Source organism: Oryx dammah, unplaced genomic scaffold (assembly GCF_014754425.2).
Source record: "Oryx dammah isolate SB20612 unplaced genomic scaffold, SCBI_Odam_1.1 HiC_scaffold_21, whole genome shotgun sequence".
Lineage (NCBI taxonomy): Eukaryota > Metazoa > Chordata > Mammalia > Artiodactyla > Bovidae > Oryx > Oryx dammah.
The window spans coordinates 60,626,846-60,642,312 of record NW_024070205.1 but is presented as its reverse complement, the minus strand read 5'-3'; the positions used below and the strand labels follow the sequence as shown (position 1 = coordinate 60,642,312).

Below are 15,467 nucleotides of genomic sequence, written 5' to 3'. Positions count from 1 at the left end.
TCTTATTTGACATGTATTGAAATGATAATGCTGATTTCAATAGGCACTCTAAGAGCATCTGACTCCTAGGGGAGTAATTCAGTCATGGTTACCTCTTCACTTTTAGATTTTTAAACTTTCTTTGTAAAGCTTTTAATGTACTACTGCCTACCAAAACATGGCACAGTTTCACAGGTAAGGCAAAATAAAGGCAAGTAAAAAGCATTTGTTCATCATTACTGATACAAAACTATGCAACAAATAAATATACTCATTTGATATCTTTTGTGGAGTCCACTTATTCAGTGGTTTCTATTTCCATATTTTTATAACCCAATTCTGGTTCTGGTACACTGGCAGCAGTCAGAATGGACAAGATATATAATAAGTCTTGTATCTGCTAACTACTGAATAAATGAGAGGCAAGCATAGACAGACCGAATCCATCATTGCAATAGATACCAGATGTGACCTACCTTTTTGCAGGTTCTTTCAACCCTGGTGGCATAGAAACCCTGCTCCCTGCCAACTGAATTTGCTAAACTCATATCCTACCAAAAAGCAGGGTAGATAAGCCTAACGTGCTGATTGAAGATCACTTTGCCAATACCCTCCTATGGAAATTAATCATTTCCTCTCTGCGTTCAATCACCTCTCTGCGTTTCTATTTCAAATGTCCTTTTTAAGGCTTTTAATGCAATCCAGCGCACATGAGTAGAGGAATTTCACAGTTACAATCAGACCAAACAAAGATATGTTTAAAGTGTATTTAAATCCTCAATAATAGGATCTACACTGAAATAGACTTTATTTTTTTTTTTATTTTACTTTACAATTCTGTATTGGTTTTGCCATACATTGACATGAATCCACCACGGGTGTACATGCGTTCCCAAACATGAACCCCCCTCCCACCCCCCTCCCCACAACATCTCTCTGGGTCATCCCCGTGTACCAGCCCCAAGCATGCCGCATCCTGCATCGGACATAGACTGGCGATTCGATTCCTACATGATATTATACATGTTTCAATGCCCCTCTCCCAAATCATCTCACCCTCTCCCTTTCCCTCTGAGTCCAAAAGTCCGCTATACACATCTGTGTCTTTTTTGCTGTCCTGCATACAGGGTCATCATTACCATCTTTCTAAATTCCATATATATGTGTTAGTATACTGTATCCAAATAACAATTCTCAAGACACTTTAAGTGGAACCTGGGACCCCTTGCAGCAGTGCTTGAGTGAACGAGTGAAACTTGCTCAGTCGTATCTGACTCTTTGCGACCCCGTGGACTATATAGTCCATGGAATTCTCCAGGCCAGAATACTGGAGTGGGTAGCTTTTCCCTTCCCCAGGGGATCTTCCCAACCCAGGGATCGAACCCTGGACAATGTCTCCTGGGGCAACAACATACAAAGAAACTATAAAAGATTAAAAATAACTGGGTACATATTCAGTTGGGGCAAATTATGGACAATAAGAGAAGATGAAAAAACCCACATGCCACTTCTGAAGAGCTGAGACCAAAATCAGGGTACTGCACATGTCCCATGCACATAGCATCACCAAAGAGGTAGCAACCCACTTAAGTCATCTCTCTGGTCTGACCCTGGACCTGTTCCTATTCTCACCACATACAAGGAATCAGCTTGCACCTCACCTCAAAGAGCGAGCAAGGGAAACTGTTACTTGTTTTTGCGACCCACCCCCTCCCCCCGCCCCGCTACAGCAGGGGACCCAGTAAAGGCTTGCCTGAATTATTTGTCTGGCCTCTAATCAATTTCTATTAAGGAAGCCAAGAACCATGGTAGTAACATAAGGAAGTCTACCTGCTTCAGAGTTGGGGAAATGTAATAAATCAAAGATTTTCATGAAGTACACAAGGCTACAAACGTCCTCTAAGGCAAATGGTGTTGGCATGGACCACACTGGGGTGCACCTGCGAGAGCAGACTCACACTGATGCTCCAATACTTTGGCCACCTGATGCGAAGAACTGACTCATTGGAAAAGACCCTGATGCTGGGAAAGATTGAAGGCAAAAGGAGAAGGGGACAGCAGAGGATGAGATGGTTAGACAGCATCACCAGCTCAATGGACATGAATTTGAGCAAACTCCAGGAGATAGTGGAGAACAGAGGAGTCTGGTGGGCTGAAGTTCGGGAGGTTGCAGAGCCTAACTGAACAACGTGAGACCATATACTGGGAACTATGGTACACAGTACCTCTGGTGTAAAAGGCAAGGGTGACTTAAGACTGCACTGGACCCTTCCAGAGCCCTAAAGAAACCAAAGAAGAAACTGTGTATTCCCGAGAACTATAAAATAGCAGCCGTCTCACAGTTATCTCAGCCTTTAGCAACTTCTAAGGCAAACACAAACTGTTGTTGACAACTAAAGTAATCATATAACACCTTTTGAGTGCCTGATATGTAAAGTTCATTAGTTCTAAGGTCAGCATTTTAAATGCAACAGTCAAATTGTATTCATATCATCAGAGACTACCTAGAAAAGACAGCTGTAAAATCCAGGCCAAGGTCTTAATACTGCATGACTATTAAAATTAGTACTAGACAGCAAAAGAGCTGTTACACATTTTTAAACAAAATAAAATATACTAAGCAAATAAAACAAAACTTTCCTGAGGATATTACTCCAGATGGGACTGTCCTAAGCATCTGTGGACATTTTCACTGCAATTTTGAGGGGGAAATACTGAAATTTCAAAAGATACATCGTTAGGTCATTTAAATATTGTTTTTCTTTAGTTGTCACTTACAAATAGTTAAGATCTGAAAGGTAGTGCTTCACATCTTATGGGAAGATGCCATTTAAAGAAAAAAAAGGAAGATGGATCCTTGTGCTTAACCAAATGTTAAATATTTTTTATTTTACTCACCTGCACACTAAGATGAATCCATTTCTTCACAAGAATTCTCCCCAGTGTCATTACTTTTATTGGAGGCTGCAAACCATTTACTGTGCAGTAATAAAACATGGTCTCTTTCTCAGATATTGTAAGTTTGAATACAATCTGCCCATCCACTGTTTTTTCTATAACACACCTTGGGAAACAACCAGAAAAGAGAAAAGGTCAGTTTCCAACCAAAAGACAGGCTATCACATTGTCCAGTGAGGTGGTGCAACAGATCCCAAACTCTAATCAAAGGTCACAGTGAACAAGTACCCGAAGGTCATCATATTCAGGCCAGCTTTCTTTCAATTAAGAGGCCCTTTAATTTCAATAAAGATAGAGTTCTTATTTATCGTACATCTGCTAGAACCTTCACTCCCTTTATTAGAGATTCATGGTGGCAGCTCAAGTGGTTGAATCATCCTGCAAAACCAATATTTAGCCTATTGGCTCATTAGCTCCTCTGCCATTTCTTTTATAGGAAGCGGCACAATACACCACATTCTGCTTGGCTATTGAGCCACCAGAGCAAATCATTTTCTCCTCCTCTTTTTTTTTTTTAATGTAAAGATAGTTTAGTGTCCATAGAAGGCTCTAAACTGCTAGCCCTGAAGTCAGAATCGCTCTATTTAATTCCCATGATGAAATGGAGAATGGACAACTATAGTCTTTATTTAGCTCATCATCAACTGGCCAGAAGCCAAAGCCAGTGTCTGTAAGATGACTGCCCAGCTCGCCATGACCACAAAGCCCAATTGGGGCACTGAGATCATGGTAATGATCTGGGATGAAAGGTCATGGAATCGTCTAAAACTACAGTGAAATATTTTGATAAAATAGAAGAATTTTCAGAAAATTAACTGTCAGGCCAGTTATCAAATCATGTTATTTTTAAAAATAACTTATATCCTGATTACAATGGCACTATTTTCTCATCCCTTTAAAGAGACATGTTTTATGTTTTCTATATTCTCCACTGATTTATGTTTAGTATAAGTGATTTTATTTTATACAAACTATATCATTGCACACGCCTTAGCCACTCTGTACCCACTGAGAAGAAACAGATATGAACTTGAGCCCATTTCCAATTACATTTCAATCTAGCAGTTCAACTTTTGCAGGAGAGAAGAATCTCCTAAGGAGATTAGTCCCCCAAACCTGATATTTAGAGAGAAATATCATGAACATTAAGCACAAATATCTCTTCCAAGTAACTAGCTATTAAAGATGCTTATCAGCCTGCATCTCCCAACCAAGAACTCAAGGAGGTGGTATATCCCAAGGTGGAGAAGACCATCAAGTCCCAGAGGAGTCTGAGCTCCTTCCTTCACCCATTTGCCTCTTACTCAGCTCAGACATCTCCAAGATAATGTCTGATCCTGGAACCCAACCTTCTCAAGGTTCTTAAGAGGTCTTCCTTGCTGCTCACTTATTGTGCTGCTTTGGACATAACACCCATCCATCTGTCTTCCTATTCAATCATGAGCTGTCTGACAATAGCAGCATAGCCTGGTATATAGTAGATCCTCCCCCTCCCCCCAAAAAATGATGAGTTAGTGATCTGAGTATAAAGAATCAAAGAGGCAAAGGTAAGACTGGGCCAACCCAGAACTATTGCTAAATATGTTTTTAAAACTTTCCTTAAAGGACACATTTTTCGCACAAATCATTCCTCCTCATTTGCATTTTTTCTGAGAGTTGAGAGGTGATGATATGATCAGAGAATACTTAACAGTTACTATTTCACTCTCACTTTTTTACTCTATTTTGCACATATATTTGGTGATCAAGTTATGAAAAATATATTTTATATTAGGCAAATAGGTTTAGTTGACATACAGATTTTATATAAAGCAGAGATATGATTTTATGAAAATTCTATTGTGATTCAACAATAGAATATTTCTCAGTCACTGGAATTAAAGTTTCTCTCTATTCCTCACTTCTATGTCTTAAACAATCCAAGAAGAGATTGCCTCCATTCGTTTTTCTTGAGTTTAAATCTACAAGTTAGAATTTGACCATTACTCAAGAATGTATTTGCCAAATGCAGGCTTATTTCCCCAAGCTTACTGAAAATGCATTTCTTAATATGTTATTGATTATCTTCCTTGCTATTTTGTTTGCCTGTAAACATACTTGCTTCAGTAGATAATGAATGTGAGAGGAAGGCAGGTAGCAAAATATTTAGGAACTGGATTTATTTTGCTCCTGGATAAACAATAATTGGATAATCCATGTTTTGTTTGTTTTACTTATCTAGTACAAACACCGCGAAATTCCCCAATTCCCACAGGTATTTTAGTTTTGAGAATGGAAACGACCTTGATGCTTGGAACTCTCAAAACCGTAAACCATGTGCTACTACCTCTATAAATGTTCCTCTGTCTTATTTATACAAAATGATACCAATAGAAGATGAATTTTGTAGAGACATATCCCCTGGAAAAATTTAGAAAAAATAATTTCATCCTAGCCATATTCGTCAAGAGACAATATTTTAAGACTCTTTGGACACTAGTTACATAAACTAAATAAGTTGGATTTACTGACATTTCAAACAGTAAGAAAACAGGGTGTTTTTTTAGGGTACATACAGAAACAGAGGTAATGGTTTCAGATAATTTTCACTCCAAATAAAAGAAAATGAAAAAATGCCAACTTTCACTTGGCAAATTAAAACTAAACATCATAGATATTTAAGTCTTATTTGCTTATGAGATTGTAAGACTTTTCTGGTTTGTTTCATGAGTTTTCAGATACTTGGCCAACATCCTCATACAAAGAAAACATCACAAAGGGAAGAGCCAGAAGCTCCATGGGAAGAAGAAAGATAAGCAAAAAAAAAAAAGTCTCAAAACTGTCCTATTTATTTTCATTTCCAGATTGGCTCTAAACATTTAAGGAAAACATTGGATATCCATTTTAGAAACTATTACAGAATGAAAATCAGGTGATTATTAAAAATAACCAAAAATTGTTAACAAAGCCCCACACCAAATTCACCAAAGGCATTTCTGATGGGGTCAATGGCATGAACTTCTGAGAATCTTTTATGCTTTTCTATATATTTCCTAATGGATAAAAACACCAGGAAGCAAAGGGCTAAAAGCGATCTCTTTTCAGACATGAGGTGTCATTCATTTGTTTAACTCATTATTGAACATCTTTCACAATGAGTTAAACAAACAAGTCTTCCTAGGGAAAGAAGAATGCAGAAACAGTCCCCAGCACTCAGAGAGTTCACTGCCTAATGACAACTGTATACTCTAGTAAAGGCAGGTTGCTTATACAAGCCTAGACCAAGACCTTGAAAGTATACATTATTTGTATTACTAGTCCCCATGCCTTACAACTCACAGTGAGCCTGGCTGAGCCTCTGAAAACTAAGACTAAAGGTTTAGCTAAACTACTGGGGGGAAAAAAAAACGAGCCAGGTATAAACATGTCTGCCTGCCATGAAATTATTTTAACATACTCTTGAGGGTTCACTTCATTCATGGAAAGGGGAAAGCACTTTGAATTTAGGGAAAAAAATATTTGGTCAAATGAAGTTGACCAGAAAAGCCTCATGTAGGAGCTGGTCTTCAGTTAGCCTAAATTCCAAAGTGCCTTCATTTCTAGGTTGGAATTCAAGTTGCAATACCCTTGACTTTGCAGGACCCTAGGAAAGCTTACACTCCCTCTGCTACTTACATTACACCTCCTTGCTCAAGTTTCAACCACACAGCTAGAGTAAATGATGCCGCCAGCCTGGAAGCAGGAGGAGAGGCAAAGCAACTCTGGTGATTTCCAAAAATGAAACTTGCAGAATGGTTTTGGGAGTTGGGACTCAGGTCACGCTGGTCTCTAATGATGCAACCCCTGAGGCCTGCTGAGAAGAGGTTGGTGTAGGTGGGGGGCGATGATCGGTAAGGGCAATCCTGAATGCAGAGCCGCTGAGGACAGACCCGAAGGCCCTCGGGTGTGGCAGAGCTCTGACAGAAAGTGCTTTGGGCTGGGATTCCACACGTCGCTTGGGTTGGCACCACCGAAACCTTCTTGAAAGCTGCCACGTTCTCCAGCCTTGGGAATAGGCCTTGAGAGTCAGCCCATGAGATGGAAGCAAAGTAGGCAAAGAGCCATGTTTCAGGGACCGGAAACAAGAGGCTGAAGCCCAGAGAAAGAGCCAGGCAATTCATGTTGACTCAAAAGCATTCTCCTCTGATTGAGGTGTTCCTAAATAAGTCGGAAGGCCGAGGGCACTGGCCAGCAGCACTTAATTGCGGGGTGCTTTAAGTAACGTTGAGATAAATCCATTTTCGGGAAACTGCAGACGTGGTTTCACACGGGGGTAACACCAGAGGCTTCTGTGGTGATGGCGAAGACATGAGTAGCAGCTGGTGTCTGGGAATCAAAAGTTAAGTGTCAAGAAAAATCTGCTGTGTCTTTAAAACTTTAGGTGCAGTCTAAGCAGGAGGATTCTGAGTCCCTAAGAAACATTATTAAACTTCTTAAAAACATTCTTTAGTACACTGTTTATAGCAAAACACTCATTGGTACCTATCTTCATTGGGTGAATCAAGCACTGGAAAAAGTCCACAGGACAGCCAGTTTGATACATACATATGCACGTATATTTTATTAATATATTTCCCCACACAGCAATTTCAGATTGCTACTCCGCCTCAGGGAATTAGCAGCATCCACTCTCCTTCACAAGATAAAGAACTGTATAGATTTCCTTTACGCACACACACGGGATGCAGTTAACGCAGAGCCAACCTGCAGATGTCCCAAATAAAGCTGGCAAAGCACTTTGGGCCTTCCCCTCTCATCCCAGCATGTGCGGCAACTTTAAGCTCACGGTAAAGCTGATTAGAAACCCAACACCATCTGTCCGTCCTATGCCTTAGTATTTAGCAAACGTTTGTGCATTTCCTCATATGACTATTTGTAGGTTACATATGGACCCCTAATACTGTGTTAGTAATTGTATTGATAAATAAGCTGAGTTACCATTTCTCTATTGCATTTCAACCAGGCCCCTTAGTGTGACAAATGGCTCTTCCCAGGACCGCTGCCCCTGGTTGCCTGGCAACACTAGGGTAACCCCCAGAAAGTCTCAGCAAATAGGCCGCAGCAGAAGGATGACTGCAAGGAAGACTTGGGTGCCCAAGTCAGGGATTCTGCACAGCAAACGCTTGGTTACCTGAAACTCAGAGCGCAGTCTGCTGGCTGGCCCACCTGGAACTGAACTCCCCAAGCCTTCAGCAAGTGCCTCGAGCAGTGGGAGGGACAAGGATACAGCCAGGCATGCATAATTTTAAAGTAGCAGTGCACCTTATCCTCTAATCCCTTTTTTGCCCCTCCCCTTTCCCCCACTTTTATGCACCTCAATCCTTTTAGCCGTGTCATCAAAACGATCTGCCACTATCAGACAGTAACATAAGAATTCCTAGTGCTCTTTTTCCTGAGCAACAAATGTACTGATGCTCTAAAAGCTTGTTGCATTCATAGTTTCTGTGGCCCATTCAATGATCACCGTGTTCTTCACCCCAGAAACCCTCTTCCAAATGTATGAACAGCATCTGATGTGATTTCTAAATCGTACATTTGAAGGATCAGAAATTTTAATTAAACTACAGAGGCAATGGGACTGCTGACTTTTTAGCTGCTTGATTAGATATGAATACGTGTGTATTTATGAATGCATGGTATGTCAATTTTATGTAGTTTTATTACATCCAAAACCCTCTTCAACCATCTGAGGTATCTCATCCTAAATGAGAAATAGCCTAAAGCAACTACCACCCCTCCATTGTCTTAAAAATGGAAAGCTCATTTGGGAAACAACTAGCCCATTGCACTTTTATTTTCTATAAGCTATCATATTTAGAGAAATGTTTAAAAATGAAAGAAATGGTTGTTTGGCATTCCTTGTTAGTAAGGCAGCAAGAGACAAATTCAAAGTACCGTCTCTCAAATTCCCCTTCCAAGAGACTTAAACACAATTCATTTAAATATCAGCTTTATCAATCAGAACTAGGTGCTTCCAGAGGAAATCTTTACTTTTTGTCAAATTATCCTATTCTCTGTCTTGTTGATTAGTATAATCTTTCAAGGGCAATTGTTTTGAATCAAAAAATAAATGTTACTGTAAAATCTGCTAACATGTAAGAATTTCTGAACACCTGGAAAAATGTTTGGAAATAAAGGACACAGTGATGTAGACAAATGGATTATTCACACCTCAACAAAACATGCAACCAATGTTTGTCTTAGAACATGTTATTCAATGGCTAGTTTCTCTTTATGCCTTATGAATCCAGGGATTAACTGATTTTTAATTGTGGTACTTCAGAGTGCATTTTTTGGGTCACTGTTCAGGGGATGAGAAATCATCTACCACATAACAACTAATGTTTTGTAGTAGGAAGTCATGACTCAGTTTGGATGATCTAAGATTAGTGACTCTGCTCCACATTCAGAAACTCTGCCTGTGATTTGCAAAGACAGACAGTGGGTTGACATATCCCTCAACTTCTGCAATTCAGTACTATCAATCTGAAGACACATCTGGTAACTGATTTGGGCACCAGCATTCTTACTACCACCAGACGGGACTTAGAGATACAGGAAAAAAGCAAAAGCAAGAGTGGCAGAAGGAAAATTTAGTTAAATAAAAAGAACTATGTGCTATTACTTTCCCACATTTTTGTGGATTCACTGGGTATTTCTGCTCTGAACTAGCGTGGCTGGGGCTGGATACTCTGATTTGGCCTTTCTCTGTCATCTAGCTGGGATTCCTTGGTGGCTCAGAGGTTAAAGCGTCTGCCACCAATGTGGGAGACCCGGGTTCAATCCCTGGGTCGGGAAGATCCCCTGGAGAAAGAAATGGTAACCCACTCCAGTACTCTTGCCTGGAGAATCCCATGGACTGAGGAGCCTGGTGGGCTGCAGTCCACGGGGTCACAAAGAGTCGCACACGACTGAGTGACGTTACTTACTTACTGTCGTCTAGCAGTTGGTTTGACACTTGTGAGAGTCTAACCTAAGCTCGTTCTGATAGTAGCAGAAAAATGCCCAGCAACATAAGCTGGGAGATCCTAATGTACAAGTACTACTCAGGCATTTGCTTATATCATATTTGTTAATGTTCCATTGACAGAGGAAGTCACATGACCAAGCTCAGATTCAAGGGCTATGAAACTGACTCCACTCTTCAAAGAACAGTCACATTGCAAGGGGGCACACATAACAGAATGGAAAGAACTTGAGACCATTTTGTTACCTACCACAGAGAGTTGAAAGCAATTTCTTTTTCCAATGGTCAAGACATCTTAGAATCAGCATTTCCTTCTTCTGAAACAGTTCAAAAAATGATATTTTAGTTAGTCAACTATTAGTAAATTCATACTCATTATTATGGAAAAGTTCACTATAATAAACGGTTTTTCAAGCCCTTGAGGCAAGCCCTTAGGTCTTGAAGATGGGCAAAATCAAGGGGTATCCTTGGGGTTTTTTTAGCATTCATGGATTTTTCTATTAAAATTAACTAACTAATGGCATAACTAATCTAGAAAAAGAAAAATGGTGGATGTGTAAGTAATATTAGATATGAAAACAGAGGGTCCAATGTAATCACAAAATAAGAAAATGTTGTAGACAATTTTATGAGAAACTTGAGTTCTTAGGAAAATTGAGTAAGTTCCTTAAAATATTTCCAACTTAGAGTCAAGAAGCAACAGTTGGAAACAACACATTCCATCCACTGCAGGACAGATTATGGTGTATATTCACACACTGGAAGGTGAAAGCCCAGTGAAAGAAAAGTGAACTACTGCTACAAGAAACAACACGGAAAATCGCACAGACTTGATCATGAGTGAAATAAGGTAAACACCCCAAGAACATTCTAGAATGATTCCATTCATATGAAGTCAAAGATAATCAAAGCTAATCTGCGGTGAAAGAGGTCAACATAACGCTCTCTTTAAAACAGAGGAAGAAATGGGAAAGGATTCAAGGAAGCCAGCAGGAGGGCTGGAAATGTCTTCATCTTAATACAGGTGGTGGTCACACAGATGGATACAGTTTTTGAAGTTCATCAAGTATTACAGTTAAGATTTGTGCTCTTTTTTCAAATTATGCTTCAATAAAAAAGAATAAAGTTTTGCTTTTATTTTTTAACATGAATAGTTCTATTACAGTCTATCCTTAAATTTCTTCCCATAAGGAAAACAGTAGGCTCAGACAGTTGTGCAAATCAGTTATGCCACACATATGGGAAACTATAATTCCAGTTTTTACAAACATTCTTACCATTGGAATAAGACTATTTCCCAATTTATTGTATGAGGTAGTTATAACCAAAAGAGAACGTGTGTGAGAAAGACAGGTGGGGAGTAGGAGAAGGAGGGAGAATATAAAACAGACAGAAGAATATGAGAAAGAAAAATCAAAGACCAGTCACACTCATATACATAATGCAAAAAAATTCTGAATAAAGCATAAGCAAACTGAATTCAGAAATATTTAAAAAGAATAAATCTCCTGACAAAGTGGGTTTATTCCAGAATTGTAAAATTGGTTTGAATGTTAAAATATATATTAATTCACCATTAAAATAGTTTAAAAATTCATGTTAGTTATTGAGGACCAAAATCCTTTATGAATTTATTTCTTTAGGAACAAAATCCTTCATAAACGAAAGAAAAAAACTTCTATAACTTGACAGTTCATGTACAAAAACATCATAAATAATAAGGATAACAATTAGCACTTTTGTTAAGATCAGTAGAGAAGGAACACCTACTTATCACTGCTGCTAGTCAACATTCAATTAGCCAATGCATTAAAATAGGTAAAATATAAACTAAAGGATAAACACTGCAAATGATTATCAAATGTCATCTATTTCACTAGATAACAAAACCTAATGACAAATTTTGACCAAGATTCTAGAAAGAAGATGTAAATATGATTAATGCTATTCGTGAATTTTGGAACTCTTCTCTCTAGGCACATACTACTTTTAACTCCTTGGAAATGGTCACATGACTTGCTTTTGCTGAGAAATATGAGCCACCGCCAGGAGGACGCTATAAGGACCAGTAAGCAATTTCCTGTGGTCTCTCCCTCCCACTTTGCCACATCCAGATAGTGGGCTGCTCTGTCAACCTGTTGCCCTGGCTGGAAAGACATAGATCAGAGTTTGCATGCCAGGCACAAAGCATGTGTGAAAAATAAACCTTTATTGTTTAAAGGAACTTTTTGAAATTTTAGAGTTGTTACTACAGGATAATTTAGTTTAATTCAAGTGATGCAAAATCAATAAGCAAAAATCAATTGCACTTCTCTATACCAGTTAGAGAATGAAATAAACAAATTAAAAAATATAACTAAAAGATGCTATCCATATTGTAGAGTACTTGGGAACAAATTTTTTTTTCTTTTTTTTTCTTCTCTTAAAAATGCATTACTGCTATGGAAAAATCAAGTTTATTGGTAACATTTAAGAAACTGAAAATAGAGATATTATGTTTTGGGATTCAAAGACTAACACAAGGATGAAGTTTTCATATAGTCATCTATTAATCCAATGCCATTCCTACGCAAATCACAACAGAGTTATTCATAGAACTAGAGAAGTTTATTTCAAAGCTTATTTAAAAAGAGCAAATAATTGACAGTATCCAAGCCACTACAGACATAGAAGAAGGTGAGGGAGGGACTTTGCTAACAGACACCAAGATGTACTTAGGGCCATGTAAATTAGGAGTGTGCAACATTAGTGCAGAGATCCATGGGGGGTTGGGGGAATCCAATAGAAACATCAAAAATCACAGGAAATGATTCACACATATGTATGGACATATGTATACACTTATTTTGTTCCTGTATATCACTAAAAGGGCTTCTTTGGTGGCTCAGATAGTAAAGAATCTGCCTGCAATGCTTGCAGTACAAGAGACTCAGGTTCAATCCCTGGGTCAGGAAGATCTCCTGGAGAAGGCAATGGCACCCAATCCAGCATTCCTGCCTTGAGAGCTCCATGGATGGACCCTGGCAGGTTATAGTCTATGGGCTCGCAAAGAATCAGACATGACTGAGTGACTAACACATCACTAAGAAAAGGATGAAATCGTTAGTAAATTTTGCACGGAAAATTAATTCCCTGTGTTGGAAAATACTGATAAAATGAGACTGGATCCCCACTTCTCACTATATAGAAAAGTTACTTCCAGATAGATTGAGACTTAAACGTTAAGGAGCAAAACTTGAAAATCATTTGAAATTAAAGAAGATGCTTTAACCACCTTAAGATGGGAACATATTTCTTGAGCTGGACACAAGTACAAAACATAAAAGATAAATAAATGGGATTACATTAAAATCAAGAACTTCTGTTCATCAAACGTCCCCACAGAGTGAAAAGCTAAGCTACAACATGAGGGACATGTCACACAAATAAGAGAAAAATAATACACAGAATGCTTAAGTGATTTCTGTGAATCCAGAGACACATATTCCATTTCTTTATACAAAAAAAGACAGATGATATAAACAAGGATTTCACAGAATGGTAAACACGAGAGACCAATAAACTTACAGAAAGTGTTGGACTGCATCAGTATTAGGGAAAAGCAAATTAAAATCACAATGAGATTTTATTTTACACATCTAGATCACACACATTTTAAATTAGGACGATGCCAATTGTTATGGAGGACACGTATCAAAAGGAACTCTAAATATTTAAAATTGATGCATATTTTTAAAAGTTGAAACTATGTATATCCTAGGGAACAGCATATTCACACTTATATACATTCATTAGAAAGCCTCAGCATTATGCACCAGGGAGCTTATTCTGTGTATTCACAGTAGATATTTCTGGTAATGCCTGAAAACTGGAAATCATTCACTGTTATAAAAAAAATGTTTATAAAAATTTAAAAAATCAATAAGTCATTGACATTTGCCTATGACAACAAATTCTGCTATTTGTGGATCTTTTTCATATTTTTATTTATTCTGCCTTTTTGTTTCCCATGCTTTGTGTCTTTCTGTGATACAAGTAGACTGTTGACACAGTTATCTGACTGTCCAACCACAGGTTACAATGGGCAAGCCCAATGCTTGAGCATAATATTCCAATTCTGGCTTTTTTATCTTTTCAACAGTTCATGGTAGATGAGAACTCCTAGCATCTGTCATTGTTTTTATTTTTTTAATTACATCCTTGCCCCTTTTCATATTTGAAAATTCAGATGGCTAGTTCTTAGATAATTAAGATTATTTAAAGTCATAATAGTCATCACAGTAGGTGCCATATGTGAATGTCTCATATATAGCAGGGACTATGCACATGATTTATACACAATTGTGCATTTAAACATATACATACACACACACAGCCATCGTATCTTTACTATAACTCTAGGAGGTAAGTGTTCTTACTTCATTTCACAAATGTGGAAACTGAAGTGTGGAAGGGCTCATGCTGTTTGTTTTCGCCTCTTGAAAAATTAACACGTCTAACAGGAGAAGCATTCAAACCATGTTGGTTTTCTTATTTCATGTGCTTTATTTTTATCATATTTTTCCTGCCATAATTGAAAACACTATTATATAAAGACTAAATTAGTTTTGTCAATATAGAAACAATTTGTGCTTTCAAATTATAAAGAGTAAATGTCAAATATGAATCTATAAGTGCAATGTTTTTGACCAGTGTATCCTACTTAGCGTGTAAGTTCAGTTCAGTCGCTCAGTCGTGTCCTACTCTTTGTGACCCCATGGACTGCAGCACACCAGGCCTCCCTGTCCATCATCAGTTCCTGGAGTTTACTCAAGTTCATGTCCATCGAGTTGGTGATGCCATCCAACTATCTCATCCTCTGTCGTCCGCTTCTCCTCCCTCCTTCAATCTTTCCCAGCATCAGGGTCTTTTCCAATGAGTCAGCTCTTCGCATTGGGTGGCCAAAGTATCGGAGCTTCAGCCTCAGCATCAGTCCTTCCACTTAGTGTGTAAAGGTGGCACCAGTGCCGAGTGTGATGAGGACACAGGGCTATCAACCATAGGCTGTGGCCTGGGCTGTGGTCCTGTCAACCTGAAGGACTAAACCAAAATTATAAATCAAATAGGGTAGCAGGCCAGGCTAGGGTGTGGCTGGCAAATTTAAAATTTAGAAAATGTACAGGTAAGGAAGGTATGTGGTAGAGAGGCCAAGAGATCAAGAGAGATGTTGCAAGCAAATGACTGAGTTGGACCATAATTCCAAAAGGTACATGCATCCCAATGTTTATTACAGCACTATTTACAACAGCCAGGACATAGAAGCAACCTAAACAATGGAATATCACTCATCCAGAAAAAGGAACAAAACTGTGAAATTTGCATAGATGTGGATGGACCTAGAAACTGTCACACAAAGTAAGTCATGAAAAGAAAAACAAATATTATATATTAATACACATATATGAAATCTAGCAAATGGCACAGATGGTCTTATTTGCAAAGCAGAAATGGAGACTCAGACATAGAGAACAAGCGTATGGACACCAAGGGGAGGAAGGTGAGATGA

The 15,467-nt window shown here is 38.5% G+C and overlaps 1 protein-coding gene across 1 annotated transcript in view; it reads right to left on the bottom strand.

The window, feature by feature from the left end:
• The window catches only part of USH2A (usherin), a 922,740-nt gene extending 915,468 nt beyond the window's left edge, over positions 1–7,272 (bottom strand). The window contains exons 1-2 of the mRNA XM_040262869.1: positions 6,592–7,272; positions 2,878–3,043 (exon numbers count right to left, since the gene is read on the bottom strand). Coding sequence (XP_040118803.1) covers positions 2,878–3,043; positions 6,592–7,076 — 651 coding nt within the window. The 5' untranslated portion in view covers positions 7,077–7,272. The remainder of the gene's footprint in view (positions 1–2,877; positions 3,044–6,591) is intronic.
• Positions 7,273–15,467: the final 8,195 nt, after the last annotated feature.